We start from the raw sequence: 21,161 nt of genomic DNA on the forward strand, positions 1-21,161 counted from the left end.
AATTTAGGGGGATTGTGAGGCATTAGCAAGCCAAGTGCACAGCATGCTGACCCCCAGGCACTGAACCCACCATGGCTATTGCTCTGATAACCTCCAAGTGGCTGCTATGCTGCTCCTGCCCTGCTTGGAGAAGGGACGAGGGTAGGGCAATGATGGGAGAGCTCTGGGCTGAGAAGCCAGAAACAGCTTTATCTGCAGAATTCAGGGAAAATTGAAATCTCAGAATCAGGGCCTTGGGTGAGTGGAGGGAGGGTGGATGTCCAAGTGCATGACAATCTGGGTGGTTACAAGTCATTGGCTGTTGGAACAGGAGCCTAGCTGGGCCTCACCTCCCCCGATCCCTTGGCACCAGGTGATAGAGAGTGGCGCCATCCTGGCCACGGGATGGTGAGCCCACTGGGCAGATTCCCCTCCCCAACCCTCACAGAAAGCAGAACCTGGAGGAGAGCCGTGGTGGAGGGGAAGGAGGCTGCACATTTTCCTACATTTGGGTGGAAAGGGAGAAGACGCTTTCTTTCCCAATACAAAGCAGTTTTCTTTGTAACTCATTCATTCATTCATTCATTCATTCATTCATATTTAGGGAGTGTTTCCTGAGTGCTATAACACTAGTTCACAGGAACCAAAACACTTAGAGGCAAGGTTTTATGTGTTTTGTTTACTGCTATTGTCCAAGTTCCTAGTAGATGCTCATTGAACATTTATTGAACATTTATTGAATATTTATTGCTGGAGTGCAGTGGCACGATCTCGGCTCACTGCAACCACTGCCTCTTGGGTTCAAGTGATTCTCCTGCCTCAGCCTCCCAAGTAACTGGGACTATAGGCGCGCACCACCACGCCCAGCTAATTTTTGAATGAATGAATGAATGAATGAATGAATGAATGATGGATGGATGGATGCATACCAGCATTGGGCTAGACACTGAATATACAGTGGTGACCCAGCCACATCTCTCATCCCCCAGGAAACTCCATGGACCCCCCCATTCTCTGGTCCCCTCCCCATCTTCACCCCTAATCTCGAACTCCCAGTAGGGCCCCACCAATGGTGGCTGGGCCTGAAATGGGGAGGGCTGTATTCTTGTTGGATCTTATGATCCAGCTGGCTAAAAACCCTACCCTGAAGACCCCTCTACAAAGGATCTCATTCACTTGAGGAGGTGTGGTCACCTTGTCTGGGAACCCTGTTGTTTTGTTTGCCTTACATACAAGGACTGAACTGGACTCAGTTTCTTTTTCAACACATGATATCGTTTACCAAATCAACTCTGATGGGGCCCAAATGGCTCTCTCCCCTACAGTAATAATAATAAAAATAAGCACCGTTTTTTTGTGGGTGGTTTTGTTTGTTTTTGAAATGGAATCTCGCTCTGTCACCAGGCTGGAGTGCAGTGGCACGATCTCGGCTCACTGCAACCACTGTCTCTTGGGTTCAAGTGATTCTCCTGCCTCAGCCTCCCAAGTAGCTGGGACTATAGGCGCACACCACCACGCCCAGCTAATTTTTGTATTTTTAGTAGAGACAGGGTTTCACCATGTTGGCCAGGATGGCCTTGATCTCTTGACCTCGCGATCTGCCCACCTTAGCCTCCCAAAGTGCTGGGATTACAGGCAGGAGCCAGCCCGCCCGACCAGCAGCATTTTTTAAGTATTACTACATGCCAGGCATGTGTATTCTTTCATTGAATTCTTTCAGCAACCATATGGGGCAGGTACAGTTTTTTAATTATTAATATTATTCTTATATTTTTCTTGTTTGTTGAGACAGAGTCTCACTCTGTTACCCAGGCTGGAGTTCAGTGGCTCAATCACAGCTCACTGCAACCTCAACGTCCCAGGCTGAAGTGATCCTCGCACCTCAGTCTCTCCAGTAGCTGGGACTGCAGGTGCACAACACTACGGCCAGCTAACTTTTTTATTTTGTTTGTTTTTGTAGAGACAGGGTTTGACCATGTTGCCCAGGCTGGTCTCGAACTCCTGGGCTCAAGCAATCTTCCCACCTTGGCCTCCCAAGGTGCTGGGATTACAGGTGTGAACTGCCATGCCCGGCCAGCTACAATTATTATCCCGCTTTTACACACAGAGAAACTGAGCTCTCTCAATGCAGGATTTCAATGTATCTTTACAACAATCGAGAGAAACAGGTAATGTAATTGCCTGCATTTCATAGAAAATAAAATAGGCTCAGAGAGCTTAAGTAACTTGCCCAAGGTCACACAGAGCTAGCAAATGGTGTGTCTGGGATTCAAAGCCAAGCAGTTTGACTGCAGATCCCATTCTGTTCACCCCAGCCTGCCTCTCCTCAGCTTCTTGGCGTCATCTGAGGGGTGAGTGTGGAGGAGGTGGGGAATTTTTTTCTATGTGACATGGCTCTCGAAGCCTTTGGTTCACCCGCAGTCAAGTGTAAGGTTTCGGCTTTTCACAATGCCAGGAACCACCTTGGGTCACTGTGCCGGTGAAGATTCTAATCTCCCCCAACAAAGAGGGTACTCAGCCCGTGCCTTCAGGGCACCACATTCCCAGCCTTCAGATTTCCCTGGAAGCCTGGCTTTCTCCAGCCAGATGGCCTTCCTAGGGGATGAGGGGGTTGTGGACCCTGAGCCACTCTCCCAACATTTTGGATCCAAGACCAGTCACTATGCCAGCCTGACCCTGGCACAAGGTGGGGAATGCGTGGCCCAGACCAGAGCCTGGAAAGGCAAAGCTGGATTTCAGAGGTTGGCAGGAGATGGAGACAGAGCAGGAAACAGAAGGGGTTAAGAGAAAACAATGTCACCGGCCGGGCGCAGTGACTCAAGCCTGTAATCCCAGCACTTTGGAAGGCTGACGCAGGCGGATCACCTGAGGTCGGGAGTTTGAGATCAGCCTGACCAGCATGGAGAAACCCCGTCTCTACTAAAAATATAAAATTAGCTAGGCATGCCTGTAGTCCCAGATACTCAGGAGGCTGAGGCAAGAGAATCGCTTGAACCCGGCAGGCGGAGGCTGTGGTGAGCCTAGATCGCGCCATTGAACTCCAGCCTGGGCAACAACAGCGAAACTCTGTCTCAAAAATCAAATAAAATTTAAAAAGTCACCATTCTTTCCCTTTCTTGAAAGTCTCTGATTCATGCCTTTCACCTGGTGTTTGGTAAATAATGTGTTTATTTAACAAACTGCGATGCCATGGAACCCATTCTGGAGGTCAAGGGTACAGGGATCCCAGCTGACCCAGCATGTATAAGCACTTACTATAGAACAAGCATGGGAACCTCCTGCAGTGGCTCACACCTGTAATCCCTGCACTTTGGGAGGCCAAGGTGGGAGGATTGCTCGAGCCCAGGAGTTTGAGACCAGCCTGCCTAGGTAACATAGTGAGACTCTGTCTCTATAAAATTTTTTTTTAAAAATTAGCCACATGTGGTGGCACCTATAATCTCAGCTACTTGGGAGGCTGAGGTGGGAGGATCACTTGAGCACAGGAATTCAAGGCTGCAGTAAGCTGTGATTGTGCCACTGCACTCCAGCCTTGGTGACAGAGTGAGACCCTATCTCTTACACAAACAAAGTACAGGCATAGGGAGCAATGTTTTGCCTGAACCTCTCATTTAATCTGCACACAACAACTGTATCAAGTAGGTACATCCTTACCATCACCATCATCATGGTCACCATTACCACCATCATCATGGTCACCATCACCACCATCATCATGGTCACCATCATCACCATCCCCTTCATTACCATCACCATCACCATCCTCACCATCACCACCACCATCATCATCACCACCATCATCCCCATCATTATCACCACCATCCTCACCATCACCACTATCAGAATCACCATCACCACCACCATTATCACCATCCTCATCCTCACCACCATCACCATCATGATCACCATCACCACCATCACCTTCACCATCTCCTCCATCCTCACCATCACCATCACCATCCTCACCATCACCACCATCATCACAACCATTACCACCATCCTCACCATCATCCCCATCACCATCACCATCCTCACCACCATCACCATGATCACCATCATGATCACCATCATCATCATCACCACCATCATCCCCATCATCATCACCACCATCCTCACCATCACCACTATCAGGATCACCATCACCACCACCACCACCATTATCACCATCCTCACTATCATCATCACCATCCTCACCACCATCACCATCATGATCACCATCACCACCATCACCCTCACCATCTCCTCCATCATCACCATCCCATCCTCACCATCACCACCATCATCACAACCATTATCACCATCCTCACCATCATCCCCATCACCATGACCATCCTCACCACCATCACCATCATTACCATCATGATCACCATCACCACCATCACCCTCACCATCACCTCCATCATCACCATCCCATCCTCAGCACCATCACCATTATCATCACCATCATCAGCATCATGACCACCATCACCCTCACTATCACCTCCATTATCACTATCACCATCACCATTCTCACCATCACCACCAGCAGCAACATTATGGTCACCCAGGTGGCTTCCCAGACCCAAGACCCAGCCCACAGATGGAGTAACAGACCCTAAGGACATGATGACGTGTTGTCTCCTAGAAAGTTGGCAAAGAATTTGGGCTCTAAAGCCTGAAAGACCTAAATTTGATTTCTAGCTCTGCCGCTTTTGACCTGTGTGACTAACCTCTCTGAACCTCAGCCGCCTTGTCTGTAAAATGGTGATGATCACAGTTCCTCCTCACAGGGCTGTGGTGAGAGATACATGAGCTAATGCCTGTGAGGCCCTGACACAGGGCCTGGCTGAAATCACAAAAGGAAAAAATAAACACTGCAAAGGGGGCAGCAGTTAAGGGAATTGCTCAGAGCATCTGGTTGGTAGTTCCCAGCAGCTCAATCTCTGGATTGCAAGAAGTAGGTGGCCCAGTGTGAGAACGGGCACTGGAGAGCCAGTGTGGGGACATGACTGGAGAGATCACCCAAGGGCCTTTTTTTCTTCTCAAGGAGCCAGGGTGTGGAGGGGTGGGAGGGGAGCTTTTGTGTGCAACAAGGTCGAGAGTTCAGAGCTGATGCTGCAGTAGATCCGGTCTGAGAGAGATCAGGGAGCAGGCTCCTTTTCCAGGCTGCATGGAGGGGCTCTCAGGGAAAACTCCTTCCTGCTCCTGTCTCAAAGGGTTCCCCAGAGCTGCCAGCACACACCTCCACCATGCATGATGGCATTTCCTTGTGGGCTCATCTCCCTTTTTGATAATTTGCTTCCAAATAGCAGTAAAGGTGGGTACCAAAGGTGAATGGTATGCCAGGGAATCCTGAGTGTCTTTGCCTCCAGCCTCTAGGGCTGCCACAAATGCCGGCAGGGTATGTGCGCTGCCAACTCCAGGGATGTCATTGTCAATCACACAGACTACATACAGGATGAAGGATGCTCCTTGGAGTTGTATAGTGCACAGCCTGCACAACCATACAGGGCTGCCCTGCCAGCCTCCTTCTTCCTGCAGAAGGTGCAGAACTGTCTTGAGTGCCTCAGCTCCAGCCGCAACTCAAGGTAGAGAAAGGTTGAATGTAAATGCCAATCAAGATGCAAACGGCCCAGGTTTGCTGCCCAAGGCTTGTTCTGGAGAAGACTGTGTCTGGACATTGTGGTGACTGGTGATGGTGGTGGATTATCGATTGTCCTTAATATAGATTATCAGGAGGCAATATATCGAAGTGGTTATGAGAGCAGGCTCTGGAGCAAACAGACACAGTTTCAATTTTGCTCTGCTACTTACACTCACTGTGTGATTTGGGCAAATCACCTGACCTCTCCGTGCTTCCGCTCTGTGCTCGTCTAAAAAACAGGTATATAATAATATGCGGCCGGCCGCAGTGGCTCACGCCTGTAATCCCAGCACTTTAGGAGGCCGAGGCTGGCAGACCACCTGAGGTCAGGAGTTTGAGACTAGCCTGGCCAACACAGTGAAACCCGTCTCTACTAAAAATACAAAAATTGGCCAGACATGGTTGTGGGTGCCTGTAATCCCAGCTACTCAGGAGGCTGAGACAGGAGAATTGCTTGAACCGGGGAGGCAGAGGTTGCAGTGAGCCAAGATTGCACCAAGGCACTCCAGCCGGGGTGACAGAGCAAGACTTCGTCTAAAGAATGAAAAAATAAAAATAAAGACTATAATAATATGCATGAGTGTATTCTAGCTTTCCCTGTCTTGCGGAGTGGCTGTAAGAAGGAAATGAGATAATGTGAGTAAAGCTAAGCACAGTGCCTGCTGCACAGTAAATGACCACTAAGGGCCAATGAAATTGCCAGCCAGAAAGGTGGGGCGCAGAGTCAACCATAGGAAGGCAGCTCCCTGAAATCCTGCCAGCATGATGGAGGATTTGAGGCCCCACCTGAAGTCTTTGGTGTAGGGCCAGATCAAGTTGGTTCTTGATTGGGCCTTGTCAACATAACTTTTTCATAATCAAGTGCTAAGGTTTCTGAGATTGTGCAGGGGCGATTCTGTGTGCAAACACCAGGAAAGGAGGAGGAGGCCTGCAATCTGGTGTCGTTTTGTTTTGTTTTGTTTTGTTTTGCTTTGAGACAGAGTCTCATTCTGCCACCCAGGCTGGAGTGCAGTGGCGCAATCTCGGCTCACTGCAACCTCCGCCTCCTGGGTTCAAGCAATTCTCCTGCCTCAGCCTCCTGAGTAGCTGGGACTACAGGCACGTGCCACCACACCTGGCTAATTTTTTGTATTTTTAGTAGAGACAGGGTTTCACCATGTTAGCCAGGATGGTCTCAGTCTCAATCTCCTGACCTCGTGATCCACCTGCCTCGGCCTCCCAAAGCGCTGGGATTACAGGTGTGAGCCACTGCACCCAGCCCAATCTGGGCTTCTTTGCCCTCAATTAATTCCTCCAACCTAGGAGTCTGCATACTATGGCCCAAAGGCCAATGTTTGGTCCACCAGTTGTTTTTTGTGCAGCTTGTGAGTTAAGAATGGTTTACATAGTTGAAAAAAAAATCACATTTCATGGCACATGCAAATCAAATGAAATTCAAAATTCAGTGTTCATAAGTGAAGTGTGGTTGAAACATAGCCACGCCCAGTCATTTACATGCTATCTATGGCTGCTTTTGCACTATGATGGCAGCACTGAGTGGCCACAACGTAGACTGTATGGCACACAAAGCCTAAAATACTGCTGTCTGGCCCTTTCCCAATAAAGTTTGCTGACTCTTGCTCTAGCTTTGTGGCTCCCAAACTCTGCTGCACGTATTATCCAATTATCTAGGAAACAGTTTATTTTTTAATTTTTTTGAGACAGGGTCTCACTCTGTCGCCCAGGCTGGAGTGCAATGGCGCAATCTCAACTCACTGCAACCTCCGCCTCCTAGGTTCAGACGATTCTCCTGCCTCAGCCTCCCGAGTAGCTGGGATTACAGGCGCACGCCACCACACCCAACTAATTTTTGTATCTTTTTGTAGTGACAGGGGTCTCAAATTCCTGGGTTCAAGTGATCTTCCCACCTCAGCCTCCCAAAGTGCTCAGATTATAGGCATGAGCCACCTTGCCTGGCCACGTCTCAAATGTTAACATGCACACGAGTCGCTAGGGGTCTTGTTAAAATGCGGATTCTGATTCAGTAGGTCAAGTGGGCCCCAGCTTTTGTGTCTCTAACAAGCTGATGATGCCAGTGCTGCTGGTTCTGGTGCCCTACTTGGAAGAGTAAGATGGTGGGCCAGAGGTTCTCAAACTTTAGCATGGCCAGAGCCTCCTGGAAGGCTGTTAAAACCCAGATTGCTAGTTAAAACCCAGAGGCCTCAGGGGGAGACAGAGGATTTGCCTTTCTAACAAGCTCTCAGATGATGCTGTTTCAGCCAGTCTGGGGACCAGACTTGGAGAACCCCTGCTCTCAGCTCTGCACTGACTCTCCCCTAGGGTGGGGGAGCCCCGCAGTCCACAGAAGGTGGGATTTTTACTCTCTCTGAGGACTAGGTCTCAGTTGGCTTCCTCGGTCAACTGTCTCTGACCAGACTCAAGCAGTTTCCTCAAGTTCAACCCACGACTTACAGACATGATTGGAATTGGGAGGCAGCGGAAGTTCTCGTCCATGTGTTGCAAACCTCTTCCCCATTCCAGGGGGTTCTGATCCATGCAGTTTACAGCCGAGGCCCCCTCTGAGGAGCTCTCACATTAGACACCACCGTGGGCCTCTACACAAATGAACTTGAGCCCCAGGTATGAGGTCTTGGGTAGGCCCCGGCCTTCAGCTTCAGGCCTGGAGCCCCAGGGATGGGAGGGGAAGGCCACACCGCCCCCCCCAGAGAGCTGTGGCTGCTGCAGCTTCAGGGACAAGGGCAGGGCCCTCTCTTGGGTCAGGCTGGGCCCAGAGCTATCGCCTCAACTGCCTTGAACAAGAATGACCACCTAAGTCCCAGCCGGTTTCCCGGAGTCCTTGAACTTGAGAGTGCTGGTGGCCAGATCTGAATGAGTGAGCTTAAGGAGATCAGAGAGTAGGAATTCCTGAATTCTATTCCTGGACTTTATTTTATTTTATTGTTTTGAGACAGAGTCTCACTCTGTCGCCCAGACTGGAGTGCAGTGGTGTAAGCTTGAACCTCCCGGGTTCAAGCGATTATTCTCCTGCCTCAGCCTCCTGTGTAGCTGGGACTACAGGTGTGTGCCACCATGCCCAGCTAATTTTTGAATTTTTCCTAGAGACGGGGTTTTGCTGTGTTGGCCAGGCTGGTCTCAAACTCTTACCCTCAATGATCCACCTGCCTCAGCCTCTCAAAATGCTGTGATTACAGGCACAAGCCATGGTGCTCGGCCTTTTTCCTGGATTCTCAGCAGCATCGTCTTGCCCCTCACTGGGGCTCCCTGTTCCTCTGAAGACCCTGCCTGTGGGTGGGGATGTGAGCAGGGCTGGTGTCTGCTGTCCATCCCAGACAGGGCCATCAAGTCCCATAGGACAAGACAGCACACAGAGCCTGGACCCTGGGAAAGGCAGGGGTATTAGGAGGCCTGGACCCGCCCTCAGGCAAACCCCTGCTCTCCGCTCTCCAGCGGGGGACCTTGGGCAGCTGTCCATGCTGCAGAGGCCATGATTCCCTGGAGCGTTGACTCAAGGATTAAATGAGATGATGGCTGAAAGTGCTGTGACAGTTCCTGGCACATTAGGTACTCCGCGGACAGTGGCTGCTATCATCAGCATAATAATAGAAACTGGCCAGACGCAGTGCCTCACACTTGTAATCCCGGCGCTTTGGGAGCCCGAAGCAAGAGAATCGCTTGATATTAATTATGATGATTTAGTTATGTAAACTGCCCCGACACAGACTCTCTCCCATTCCCTTGGAGCCTTCCAGATACAACAGTTTTTGTTTGTTTTATGCCTGAAAAGCACCTATTTGGCTGCAAAACTGTATTTATTCCCATATTAAACCCACATCTAAGTGCCTACAGTGTGCCAGCCATTGATCTGGGTCAGCACTATCCAACATACATACAACACAAGCCACAGATCGGAATGGCATAAGCAATTGAAAATTTTTTTTATTTCCTCTTCTGAGACAAGGTCTCACGCTATCACCTAGGCTACAGTGCAGTGACATGATCATGGGCCACTACAGCCTCGACCTCCCGGGCTCCAGTGATCCTTCCACCTCAGCCTCCCGAATAGCTGGGACTGCAGGTGCACGCCACCATGCTTGGTTAATTTTTTTTTTTTTTTTAATTTGTATGTTTTGTAGGGACAGGGTCTTGCTATGTTGCCCAGACTAACCTTGAATTCCTGGCCTCAAGTGATCCGCCTGCCTGGGCCTCCCAAAGTGCTGGGATTACAGGCGTAAGCCACTGTGCCCAGCCCAGCAATGTAAAATTGTCATAGCCACATTTTAAAAAATAAAAATAAACAGGTCAAATTTTATTAATATATTTCATTGAACCCATATATCCAAAATATTACTTCAACATATAATCAATATTAAAAATTATTTGTGAGTTTTTAAATATTCAATATGTCTTTTAAAATATTTAATTGTGGAAAATACATGTGTATAACAAAATTTACACTGTGATCATTTTTAACTGTACAGTTCAGTGGTCTTAACTCCATCCACATTATTGGTCCTCAGAAAACATTCTGGGGGCTGGGCACGGTGGCTCATGCCTGTAATCTGTAATCCCAGCACTTTGGGAGGCCGAGGTGGGCAGATCACCTGAGGTCAGGGGTTCGAGACCAGCCTGGCCAACATGGTGAAATCCCATCTCTACTAAAAATACACACACAAAAAAAAATTAGCTGGGTTTGGTCCAGGCTCATGCCTGTAATCCCAGCTACTCAGGAGGCTGAGACAGGAGAACCGCTAGAATCTGGGAGGCAGAGGTTGCAGTGAGCTGAGATCATGGCACTGCACTCCAGCCTGTGTGACAAGAGTGAAACTCCATCTCAACTAAAAAAAAAAAAAAAAAACTGGGGCTACGGAGGAGGGAGGATGACCTCCATTCATAGAGGACTTCTTGGAGGAGGTGGCACTGGACCTGAGCCTGGAAAAACGTAGAGGATATGTGGGTAGAGGTAAAGGTTTTGCACTCCAGGACTGAGTAACAGCATGAGTGAAAGTGTGGTGGTGGGAATTCCCAGGGTACCCATGGGCTCCAGTGTGTGGTTGCATGGGTATGGGATGCAATTGAGAAGCCTCTCATAGGCACTGACCTCTCTCTATGCCAGACACTGTGCTAGATGCTTAATATTTATGATTTAATCTTCACATCAACCCAATGAAGTCAGTACTATTTTCCCCTCATTTTATAGATGGGGAAACCAGGGCACAGAGAGGGTGAGTAAATTCCACAAGGTCACACAGTAAGTGACCAAGCTGGGGTTCGAACCCAACTTCTTAACCACTACCCCATTGGTAAAGCAAAGTGCAAGGAATTAAAGGAGACATCTAGGCTGGGACCAGGTTGCAAGGTGTCTTGGAAGCCAGCTAAGGGTTGAGGGGCCTTTATTCTATAGACAACAGTAGCCCTTGAAAGTTTCTGACAGGAGTGTGACATAGATAGCTAAGCCTCAAGGAAGTGCAGGCCAAAGACTGAATCTTTCTTTTAGCAAGCTGGGAAATTCCCCTTCCAGCACCAGTCCTTTCTAAGGCAGCCTTGCAATTAAGTATCTAAACTCAGCAACCACCTACACATTTCATCCTTCTTTTTCCCTAATGAATTACGGTAGCCAACCTTCATTCAACACCATGACAAGAGCTTTATATGCATTTTAACCCTCACTGAAAACAAAACAAAAACCCAAGGAGGGAGGTACTATTGCTGGCCTCATTTGCAAATGAGACAACTGAGGCTCAGAGAGGTGATGCAATTTTGCCAAGATCACCCAGCCACCCAGCCAGTAAGAGATGGGAAGAAGATGCCACTCAAGTCTATCTAACTCAAAAACTCACTTTTTTTTTTTTTTTTTTTTTTTTTTGGAGACAGGGTCTCGCTGTGTTGTCCAGGGTGGAGTGCAGTGATAAAATCATAGATCAATAGATCACTGCAGCCTGGAACTCCTGGGCTCCAGCAAACCCCTCGCCTCAGCTTCCCAAGTAGCTGGGACCACAGGCATGCACCACTTCACACAGCTAATTTCTTTGTTTTTGTTGTTGTTGTTGTTGTTGTTGTTGTTTTTAGAGACAGTGGTATCACTATATTGCCCAGGCTGGTCTGGAACTCCTGGCTTCAAGCAATCCTCCCACATCGGCCTCTCAAAGTGCTGGAATTACAGGTCTGAGCCACTGGCCCCTGGTACATTTTTAATAATAATAGGATCATTCCTGTTTCCCAAAGTGAAACAGAGAAAGAGAAACTATAGCTTATCCTCCTACATGAGCCTCCAAACATTATCAGGTTGACCTTATTTTTCTGACTCTATTCTGGGACACCACATTTTATTCCCAGTGGAATAACCACCTCCCTTCTCCACCCCTACCCATCCCACCCCACCCCCCACACACACCCCTGGCATCTTCCAAGCTTTGGCAGAAATTACCCTCTCCAAGTTGCCTCCAGCACTGGCAGGGAGGGAGCAGATGAAACTGACCACACTCTTCCCTGCTGGCTGTCAACACACACCACCCATCCTGGGCAAGTGGCCACTTCCATTACTGGGGAAGGGAAGGACCATGGGCTTAGGTGCTCACTGTTGGCACCCCTCCAGTCCTCTGTGTCCATTGGGACACAATGACATGGCTCCTGGCATGAGGCCTGGTGGGCGGGGTGTTTTCCCGTGTAATTTTAAGTGTACAGGATAAAGCCTGGTGCAGCTGAGTGCTCTGGCAATAAGGAAAGCAAACACAGCAATAAGACTCTGTCAACAAGGGTATGGGAGAAAGGAGCCATCCAGGAAATGCAAGCTCTGTTGCAGCCACCTCCTCTGAAATCCCTCTTTGGTTCACTCCGTCCCCAGCAGAACAGGTCCAGAAATTATGAAAAGAGTTTTCAGGCTGCTAGAGACCTAAGGCAGATTTTTCTAGTTGATTGAACACTGTCCATTTTGGTGACTTTTATGAATTTTTCTTTTTTTTTTTTTTTTTTGAGACTGGAGTCTCACTTTGTCACCCTGGCTGGAGTACAGGGGTGCAATCTCAGTTCATTGCAACCTCCGCCTCCCAGGTTCAAGCAATTCTCCTGCCTCAGTCTCCCGAGTTGCTGGGATTACCTTCCTGTACCACCATGCCCGGCTAATTTTTGCATTTTTAGTAGAGACGGGATTTCACCATGTTGACCAGGCTGGTCTCAAACTCCTGACCTCAAGTGATCCGCTCACCTCAGCCTCCCAAAGTGCTGGAATTACAGGTATGAGCCACCGTGCCCAGCCTCGTTTTTGAATTTTTTTTGAACTACAAAAATAACACAATTTTGGAAAACAGGTATAAATATCAAAATGCAAGTCAAAGTGTGCATCTGATCTTAACTTCTTATACAAACCTCTGTTCTGCCAAATAGTAGAAACTTAATTCCAACCCATCCAGCATCTCCCCAGATCCTTATACCAGGGTTGTACCTAAATTCAAGGAAGGAGGCTGGACATGGAGGCTCACACCTGTAATCTCAACACTTTAAGAGGTCGAGGCGGAAGGATTTCTTTAGACCATGAGTTTGAGACCAGCCTGGGCAACATAGTGAGACCCTGTCTCAAATAAATAAATAAATAAATAAATGCCACACACCTGTAGTCTCAGCTACTTAGCTACTCAGGAGACTGAAGTGGGAAGATTTCTTGAGCCAGGGGGTTTGAGGCCACAGTGAGCTATCATTGCACCACTGCACTCCAGCCAGGGCAACAGAGCAAGACCTTGTCTCTTAAATAAACAAAACAAAAAAATTCCTGGAAGCTTAACCTTTTTTTTTAAGTCTGTATTTCCTGCTTCCCTACAATAATCTTTGCCTAACTATTGATTTTTTCATATACTTAGAATCTTGGTCTTTTCACGCAGCATTCTATTATAACCTTTTTTTCCATTTTGCTATTAAAAATTATCTGCTCATTTATTATTTTTATGATGCAAGCAATATATGTTCATTGTAGGAAAGTTCCAAAGCACAGATAAACTAAAAATAATTTTTTAAAAATAACTCAAGATCCTGCTACCCAGAGATAATCATTATAAACCTCTGGTTAATGCCATCTGTATTATTTTTCCTATGCACATAGATGCATATAAACCCACATGGTTTTTTTGTTTTTTGTTCTGTTTCTTTGTTTGTTTTGAGACAGAATCTCACTCTGTCACTCATGCTGGAGTGCCGTGGCATGATCTCGGCTCACTGCAACCTCCGCCTCCCAGGTTCAGGCAATTTTCTTGCCTCAGCCTCCCGAGTAGCTGGGATTATAGGTGTGTGCCACCACGCCCAGCTAATTTTTTTGTATTTTTAGTAGAGACAGGGTTTCATCATGTTGGCCAGCCTGGTTTCAAACTCCTGGCCTCAAGTGATCCACCCGCCTCGGCCTCCCAAAGTGCTAGGATTACAGGTGTGAGCCACCACACCCAGTCATTATTTTTTATTTTTACAAATTTATGGGGAACAAATGCAGTTTCACTATATGGATATACTGCCTAGTGGTGACGTCTGGGTTTTCAGTGTAACTGTCACCTCAATAGTGTACAGCGTACCCATTAGGTAATTCCTCCTTCCTAACCCCTCTCCTACTCTCCCAAGTCTCCAGTGATTATTATGTTCTTTTATTGCTATTGCCCAGGCTGGAGTACAGTGGTGCAGTCATAGTTTACTGCAGCTTCAAACTGCCAGACTCAAGCAATCTTCCTGCCTCAGCCTTCCAAGAAGCTGGGACTACAGGCATGCATCACTATGCTCAGCTAATGTTTTTATTTTTTGTACAGATGGGATCTCGCTATATTGCCCTGGATGGTCTCAAACTCCTGGCCTCAAGCGATCCTGCCACCTTGACCTCTCAAAGTGCTGGGATTACAGACAGGAGCCACCATGCCTGGCCTAACATAGTCTTTTTAAAAAAACAAAAATAATTGTTTAAAAAAACAAAAATAATTGCCCAGCACTTTGGGAGGCCAAGGCAGGCGGATCACCTGAGGTCAGGAGTTCAAGACCAGCCTGGCCAACATGGTGAAACCTCTATCTCTACTAAGAATACAAAAATTAGCTGGGCATGGTTGTACATGCCTATAATCCCAGCTACTCAGGAGGCTGAAGCAGAGAAAATCACTTGAACCCAGGAGGCAGAGGTTGCAGTGAGCCAAGATTGCACCATTGCACTCCAGCCTGGGAGGCAGAGCGAGACTCCCTTTCAAAAATGATAATAAGAATAATAATAATAACTAACCATTTTTCTTCATGGCTCCCCAATACCTCATTGTGTGCCTGTATCGTAGTCTGTGGAATGCTTCTGCTCTTGTATGTTTAAGGTTCCTTGCCATGTGTGTCTGTATCCATACAGAGAAGCTAGGCAGAGAGGATTTAGCCATTGCAAAATGTGGTCACCTCTCAAATCAAAATGTGGTGCTTGGCCAGCCGGTGAACAAGAAAATGACAAACCAGAGCCCCTCTGGCCTCATGACAAGATGAGTCCTCCAAAGGCCAGATACATACTTGTTTTTCTTTGAAAAGAACATTCACAAAGAAAAGAAAAATCAGGAAGGTTTTCCTCGCAGCTATGACCACACCTTCTTAGAGTTTGGAGTCTTCCGGATCGGTTAGCAAGACATGTGTCAGGCTGCTGGGATGGAGGCCTATATCGTCTTAGAGCCAGCAGTGGAGAAACCCACAGAACGAGTCTTGTAAGGAAGCCGCCAGGCATGGCAGCTGGGGCCAAGGGGTCAGTAGGGCCAGTTGTCTTTGAGTCACAAGTGGGAAGGTGTTTTATCTAATCTGGTGAGTTTACAAGACAAGAAAGGATCTTTGCTGAATCTGTCACCCCATGCAGAGTGGCACGTGCAGATAGCTTTTAGATAGTGCACAGACAATTGCTTTTCATCTCATTAGTAATTATTTATGTTGAGGAGTATTAGAAAACATATATAATTAGTAGCATCCAACCTGTGATTTTGTGGACATTCTTGCTTAGGACAAAACTAAACTAGGTATTTAAGTAAAAAACAACAGTGAGTCAACTTAAAGAAAAATATTAAGTAAATGGTAGTATAATTGGTTCCCAAGGAGAGCCCAGATCATGATGGGCGCAAAGTCCATCCTTGTACATCTCAAAGTCAGCCCTTGTGCATTAAGTACTTAGTCTCTGAGAATAGAAAGACAGCCAGCAATCTTTCGCTCCAATCCTTGGTCTGCCTTTGCTACAAAAGGCCTCTGTTTTCAGAGACAGCTTCTCAGAGCTTCTTAACAAGCATGAGCTGGACTCAAGCACCCAGGAGGTACTGGAAACAGGCAGTCAGCACAGATGCAACATTTGAGTTCCTAAAATCCGGAAGTGGGTCAGGTCAGTTTCAAACATGGAAGTCCTGTCCTGTAGCAATTTGGTTAAATGCCTCTGAATCGTGGACGGGGTTTCGCCACCCATGCTATACCTTGAGCGTTTATTTATTTTTTTTTTTGAGACGGAGTCTCGCTCTGTCGCCCAGGCTGGAGTGCAGTGGCACTACCTCAGCTCACTGCAAGCTCCACCTCCCGGGTTCACGCCATTCTCCTGCCTCAGCCTCCCCAGTAGCTGGGACTACAGGCGCCCGCCACCTCACCCGGCTAGTTTTTTTGTATTTTTAGTAGAGACGGGGTTTCACCATGTTAGCCAGGATGGTCTCGATCTCCTGACCTCGTGATCTGCCCGTCTCGGCCTCCCAAAGTGCTGGGATTACAGGCTTGAGCCACCGCGCCCAGCCGAGCGTTTATTTTTGAAGTGAGTTTTTGTTTGTTTTTTGAGATAGGGTCTCGCTCTGTCACCCAGGCTGGAGGGCAGTGGCATGATCATGGCTCACTGCAGCCTTGAACTCCTGGACTCAAGTGATCCTCCCACCTCAGCCTCCTGAGTAGTTGAGACTACAGGCACACACCACCAAACCCAGTTCATTTTTTAAGATTTTTTTTTGTAGAGAGACGGTCACATTGTCTTGCCCAGGCTGGTCTTGAACTCCTGGGCTCAAGTGATCTTCCGACCTTGGCCTCCCAAAGTGCTGGGATCACAGGCATGAGCCACCATGCCTAGCTTGTTTATTATGATCATTATTATTATTATCAGTGACAGGGTCTCGCTCTGTCGCCCGGGCTGGAGTGCAGTGGTGCAATCATGGCTTACTGCAACCTCACTGGTTTGGGCTCAAGGAATCCTCTCACCTCAGCCTCCTGAGTAGCTGGCACTACAGGTGTGTGCCACCAAACCTGGCTAATTTTTGTATTTTTTGTTTCACCAACATGGTTTCACCGTGTTGCCCAGGCTGGTCTCAAACTCCTGGGCCCGAGCGATCCTCCCACCTCGGCCTCCTAAAGTGCTGGGATTACAGTTCGGAACCACTGTATCCAGCCTGTTTATTTTAAACGCTACAGTTTTCCTTCTGTATTTAGAAGACAGTAATTTTTCTACTTGCATAATGAAGCGAACCACAGCTAATAAGAGCTGATGCACCCATAATGCTGTGAACTACACATTGTTTTAAGCACCCTGGGAGGTAGGTGTCATACTGTCCTCTCTATGCAAATGAGGAGACAGAGACACAGAGATACCATGTAGCTTGTTCAAGGTTGCATGGCACTGCTGAGCACACCCAAAGCCTGGCTCCAGCAACCAAGCCCTGACCAACTCCCCAGTAAGGGGAATCATGGTAAAGCCTTTCCTTCAAACTGTATCTTTATGGCATCTTTTTTCCATACGGGGCGTCATGCACACTTACATTCTAACCAAGCGATAGGAGACTTTCTTCTTTTGAAAATATACCAGCCTGGACAACATGGTGAGACTCTGTCTCTACAAAATATTTTAAAAATTAGTTGGGCATGCTGGCATGTGCCTGTGGTCTCAGCTACATGGGAGACTGAGGCAGGAGAATCACTTGAGCCCAGGGAGTTGGAGGCTGCAGTAAGTTGCGATTGCACCACTGCACTCCAGCCTGTGTGACAGAGTGAGACCCTGTCTCAAAAAAAAGAAAAAAAAAAGAGCATGAAAAAGAGAAAAGAAAATATAGCCCAGCTCAGCCAAACATTGTTGACTGTGGCTCCAGGCAGAAGCCCATGTTTTGCAGCAACCCATGTGTCGCCTTTGAGGGCCTTAGGAAAAGTTACTTCTTTGTGTGGCTGTAGTCCCTGGGGACCCCGACTTGGCAGGTGGAGCACGGGCTGGACTTCAGCTCTTATCCAGCATCCTCCAACCTGGATGGGCCCAACTGAACAATCCCCTTGGTCCCTTGATGGTTAGGAAGAAAAGCAGGCACAAGCAGCTGTTCTGAGGCTATAGCGGTTCTGCTCAGAGCATTGGTCCATGCGTGGTGTCGGGGTTGCCAAACGCAGGCTGAGAGAGATGAGAGCCTTGGAAGGAACAGGAGAAGAGGCCAGACAGGATTCTGAGGGGCATTTTCCCCAGTGCCTCACTTTCAGATCCTGCAGCCTGCTCTCTGTGCAGTGCCTGAGGGGCAGGGATGTGTGCTGTGCTGATCTCTGAGGAATGGGATCTCTTGTCTTCTTATTTTTTGAGTTGTTTTTAGAGACAGGGTCCTGCTCTGGTGCCCAGGCTGGAGTGCAGTGGTACCATCATAGTTCACTGCAGCCTCCAACTCCTGGGCTCAAGTGAGCCTCCCTCCTCAGCCTCCTGAACAGTTGGGACTACAGTCATGCACCACTACACCTGGCTAATTTGTAAATTTTTTCTGGAGAGGGGGTCTTGCTATGTGGCCAGGTTTTTAACTCCTGGCCTCAAGTGATCCTCCTGCTGCAGCCTCCAAAAGTGCTGGGATTACAGGCATGAGCCACCCTGCCCGGCCGAGATCTGTTAAGGGCAGTTGAGGCTTCCCTGGAGCTAGCTGCAGGAGATGGAGAGAACCTGGGTTATGGCTTCACATCTGGAGACCAGACAAGGTTTTCCAAGGACCCTGGCACATGCTCCCCGAAAGGTGTGGCCAGCGTTCTTTATCGCCAGCCAGTAGCTTTCGTCTGAGCTCTTATCTGATACTTGCCATGATTCATCTTCCATTTCAGAACCAGCCAGATGGGCACAGCAGGGCTGCGTTGAGCCCACAGGAGGGCAGGGCTGGGTTGAAGAGGGTGGCAGGTCTCTGCCCCACACAACTTACTCACCCTCCCCACTGGCTCCTGTCAGAATCACTCCCTTCTTTCTCAGCCCTCCTGGGTGGTGTTTAGCACCAGCAATTTTGGCCTAAAGCACTCCCTGCTTTCCCAACAGCCGAGATGACAAAGTTCAAGGTTTCTCTTCAGGAGAAATGGTTTCTCTTTGCTTGGGGATGAAGAAAAGGTGCTGGCACCTGAGTCATCTGCAGGATGTCCTGAGATTTAAAAAAAAAAAAATAAGGTACAGGGAGGAGTGCACACAGGGTGGGGTCCTCCTGCCCCTCAGATTGTTGCAACCAGCCTTTTACAGGAAACCCACACCACTATCTTAGTCCATCCAGGTTGCTATAACAAAATGTCATAAACTGAGTGGGTGATAAACAACAGATGTTTATTTTTCATGGTTCTGGAGGCTGGGAAGTCCAAAATCAAGGCACTGGCAGATTCAGTGTCTGGTGAGGGCCAACTTGCTGGGTCATAGATGGCACCTTCTTGCTGTGTCTTCACATGATGGAAGGGGCCAGGGAGCTTTTCCTGATCACTTTTTTTTTTTTTTTTTTTTTTTGAGACAGAGTCTCACTTTGTCATCCAGGCTGGAGTGTAGTGGCCCAATCTCTACTCACTGCAACCTCCGCCTCCTGGGTTCAAGTGATTCTCCTGTGTCAGCCTCCCAAATAGCTGCCATTACAGGTACCCACCACCATGCCCAGCTAATTTTTGTATTTTTTAGTAGATTTGTCATGTTGGCCAGGCTGGTCTCGAACTCTTGACTTCAGGTGATCCACCTCCCTTGGCCTCCCAAAGTGCTGGGATTACAGGCATGAGCCACCATGCCCAGCCTCCTGGTCACTTTTAAAACTGCACTAATCCCACTCATGATTCACGACTCAACATCTCCTAAAGCCAGCCTCGTTTCAACATATGAATTCTTTTTAAAATATGAATTTGGTGGGGGAACACATTCATTCAGACCACAGCACCATCATAGCTCAGAATTAGCACAGGAGGAGGGGCATCTATTCCAGGTCTGAGTTCTGCCTCAACAGGGGCCTCTTTGTAGGATCAACACTGGCCATGTAAAGGGGTGGGATGAATTTACACCACCATGAAGTGTGAGCTAAGGACAGGGCATTATAAGGAAACCCACAAGGCCAAAGTCAGCAACACAGAGATGTTTTGTGTGGGGGTGGGTTTCTGTTTGTTTGTGATAAGGTGTGCTGAGCTCTGAGGAATGGGATCTCTCATCTTTTCGTTTTTTGGGTTGTTTTTAGAGACAGGGTCCTGCTCTATTGCCCACGCTAGATTGCAGTGGTGCAATCACAGCTCACTGCAGCCTCAATCTCTTGGGCTCAGATGATCCTCCCAGTTCAGCCTCCTGAGCAGCTGGGACCACAGGCACATGCCACCATGCCCAGCTCTCTTTTTTTTTTTTTTTAATGTGGACTTTCACTCTCTTGCCCAGGCTGGAGTGCAGTGGCGTGATCTCGACTGACTGCAACCTCTGCCTCCTGAGATCAAGCAATTCTCCTGCCTCAGCCTCCCGAAAAGCTGGGATTACAGGTGCCCACCACCATGCCTAGCTAGTTTTTTGTATATTTAGTCGAGACAAGGGTTCACCATGTTGATCAGGCTGGTCTTGAACTCTTGACCTCAGGTAATCCACCCGCCTCGGCCTCCCAAAGTGCTGGAATTACAGGAGTGAAGCACAGCACCCGGCCTCATTTTTTGTTTTTTGTAGAGACGGGATCTCACTATGTTGCCGGGCTGATCTCGTACTCCTAAGCTCAAGTGATCCTCCTGCTTCGGCCTCCCATGGTGCTAGGATTACAGGCATGAGCCACCATGCCTGGCAGAGATGTTTTTTGTCTCCTAGGCTCCCTGTAATCCCACAGATAGGCATTGCCAGGGCCAGGGCACCTGCTGACATGGTGAGGATTCCATCCTAGTGGGGTGACCTCAGTCTCACGGGTCTTCCTTCATAGGAGCCAAGTGTAGGAAGTGACCTTGTTGGCTGGGTGTGGTGGCTCATGCCTATAATCTCAGCACTTTGGGAGGCCAAGGCAGTGGATTACGAGGTCAGGAGTTCAAGACCAGCCTGGCCAAAATGGCGAAACCCTGTCTCTACTAAAAATACAAAAACAGCCGGACGTGGCTGCAGGTGCCTGTAATCCCAGCTACTCGGGAGGTCGAGGCAGGAGAATCACTTGAACCTGGGGGTCAGAGGTTGCAGTGAGCAGAGATCGCCCAGTTGCACTACAGCCTGGGCAACAGAGTAAGATTTGGCCTCAAAATAAAAAAAGAAAAAGAAAGAAAGTGGCCTTATTACTGAAGCATAGATGGCCACCAGGGCCAGGCAGGCTGGGTTTAGGTGCAGCTGTTTGCAGTTGCTGTCTGGGAAAGCCAGCTGCCAGCCATTGGGGAATCT

The 21,161-nt window shown here is 48.3% G+C and overlaps 1 protein-coding gene across 2 annotated transcripts in view; it reads left to right on the forward strand.

The window, feature by feature from the left end:
• SCNN1B (sodium channel epithelial 1 beta subunit) overlaps positions 1-21,161 on the forward strand; it is an 84,695-nt gene that overhangs the window by 13,355 nt on the left and 50,179 nt on the right. Inside the window, exon 2 of one of the 2 annotated variants that reach the window (XM_030925679.1) lies at positions 10,800-10,824. The exons of the other annotated variant lie outside the window; for it this stretch is intronic. Coding sequence (XP_030781539.1) covers positions 10,800-10,824 — 25 coding nt within the window. The remainder of the gene's footprint in view (positions 1-10,799; positions 10,825-21,161) is intronic. 2 annotated transcript variants of the gene reach the window in all.

The sequence above is a fragment of the Rhinopithecus roxellana genome, chromosome 20 (genome assembly GCF_007565055.1).
Source record: "Rhinopithecus roxellana isolate Shanxi Qingling chromosome 20, ASM756505v1, whole genome shotgun sequence".
NCBI classification, from domain to species: domain Eukaryota; kingdom Metazoa; phylum Chordata; class Mammalia; order Primates; family Cercopithecidae; genus Rhinopithecus; species Rhinopithecus roxellana.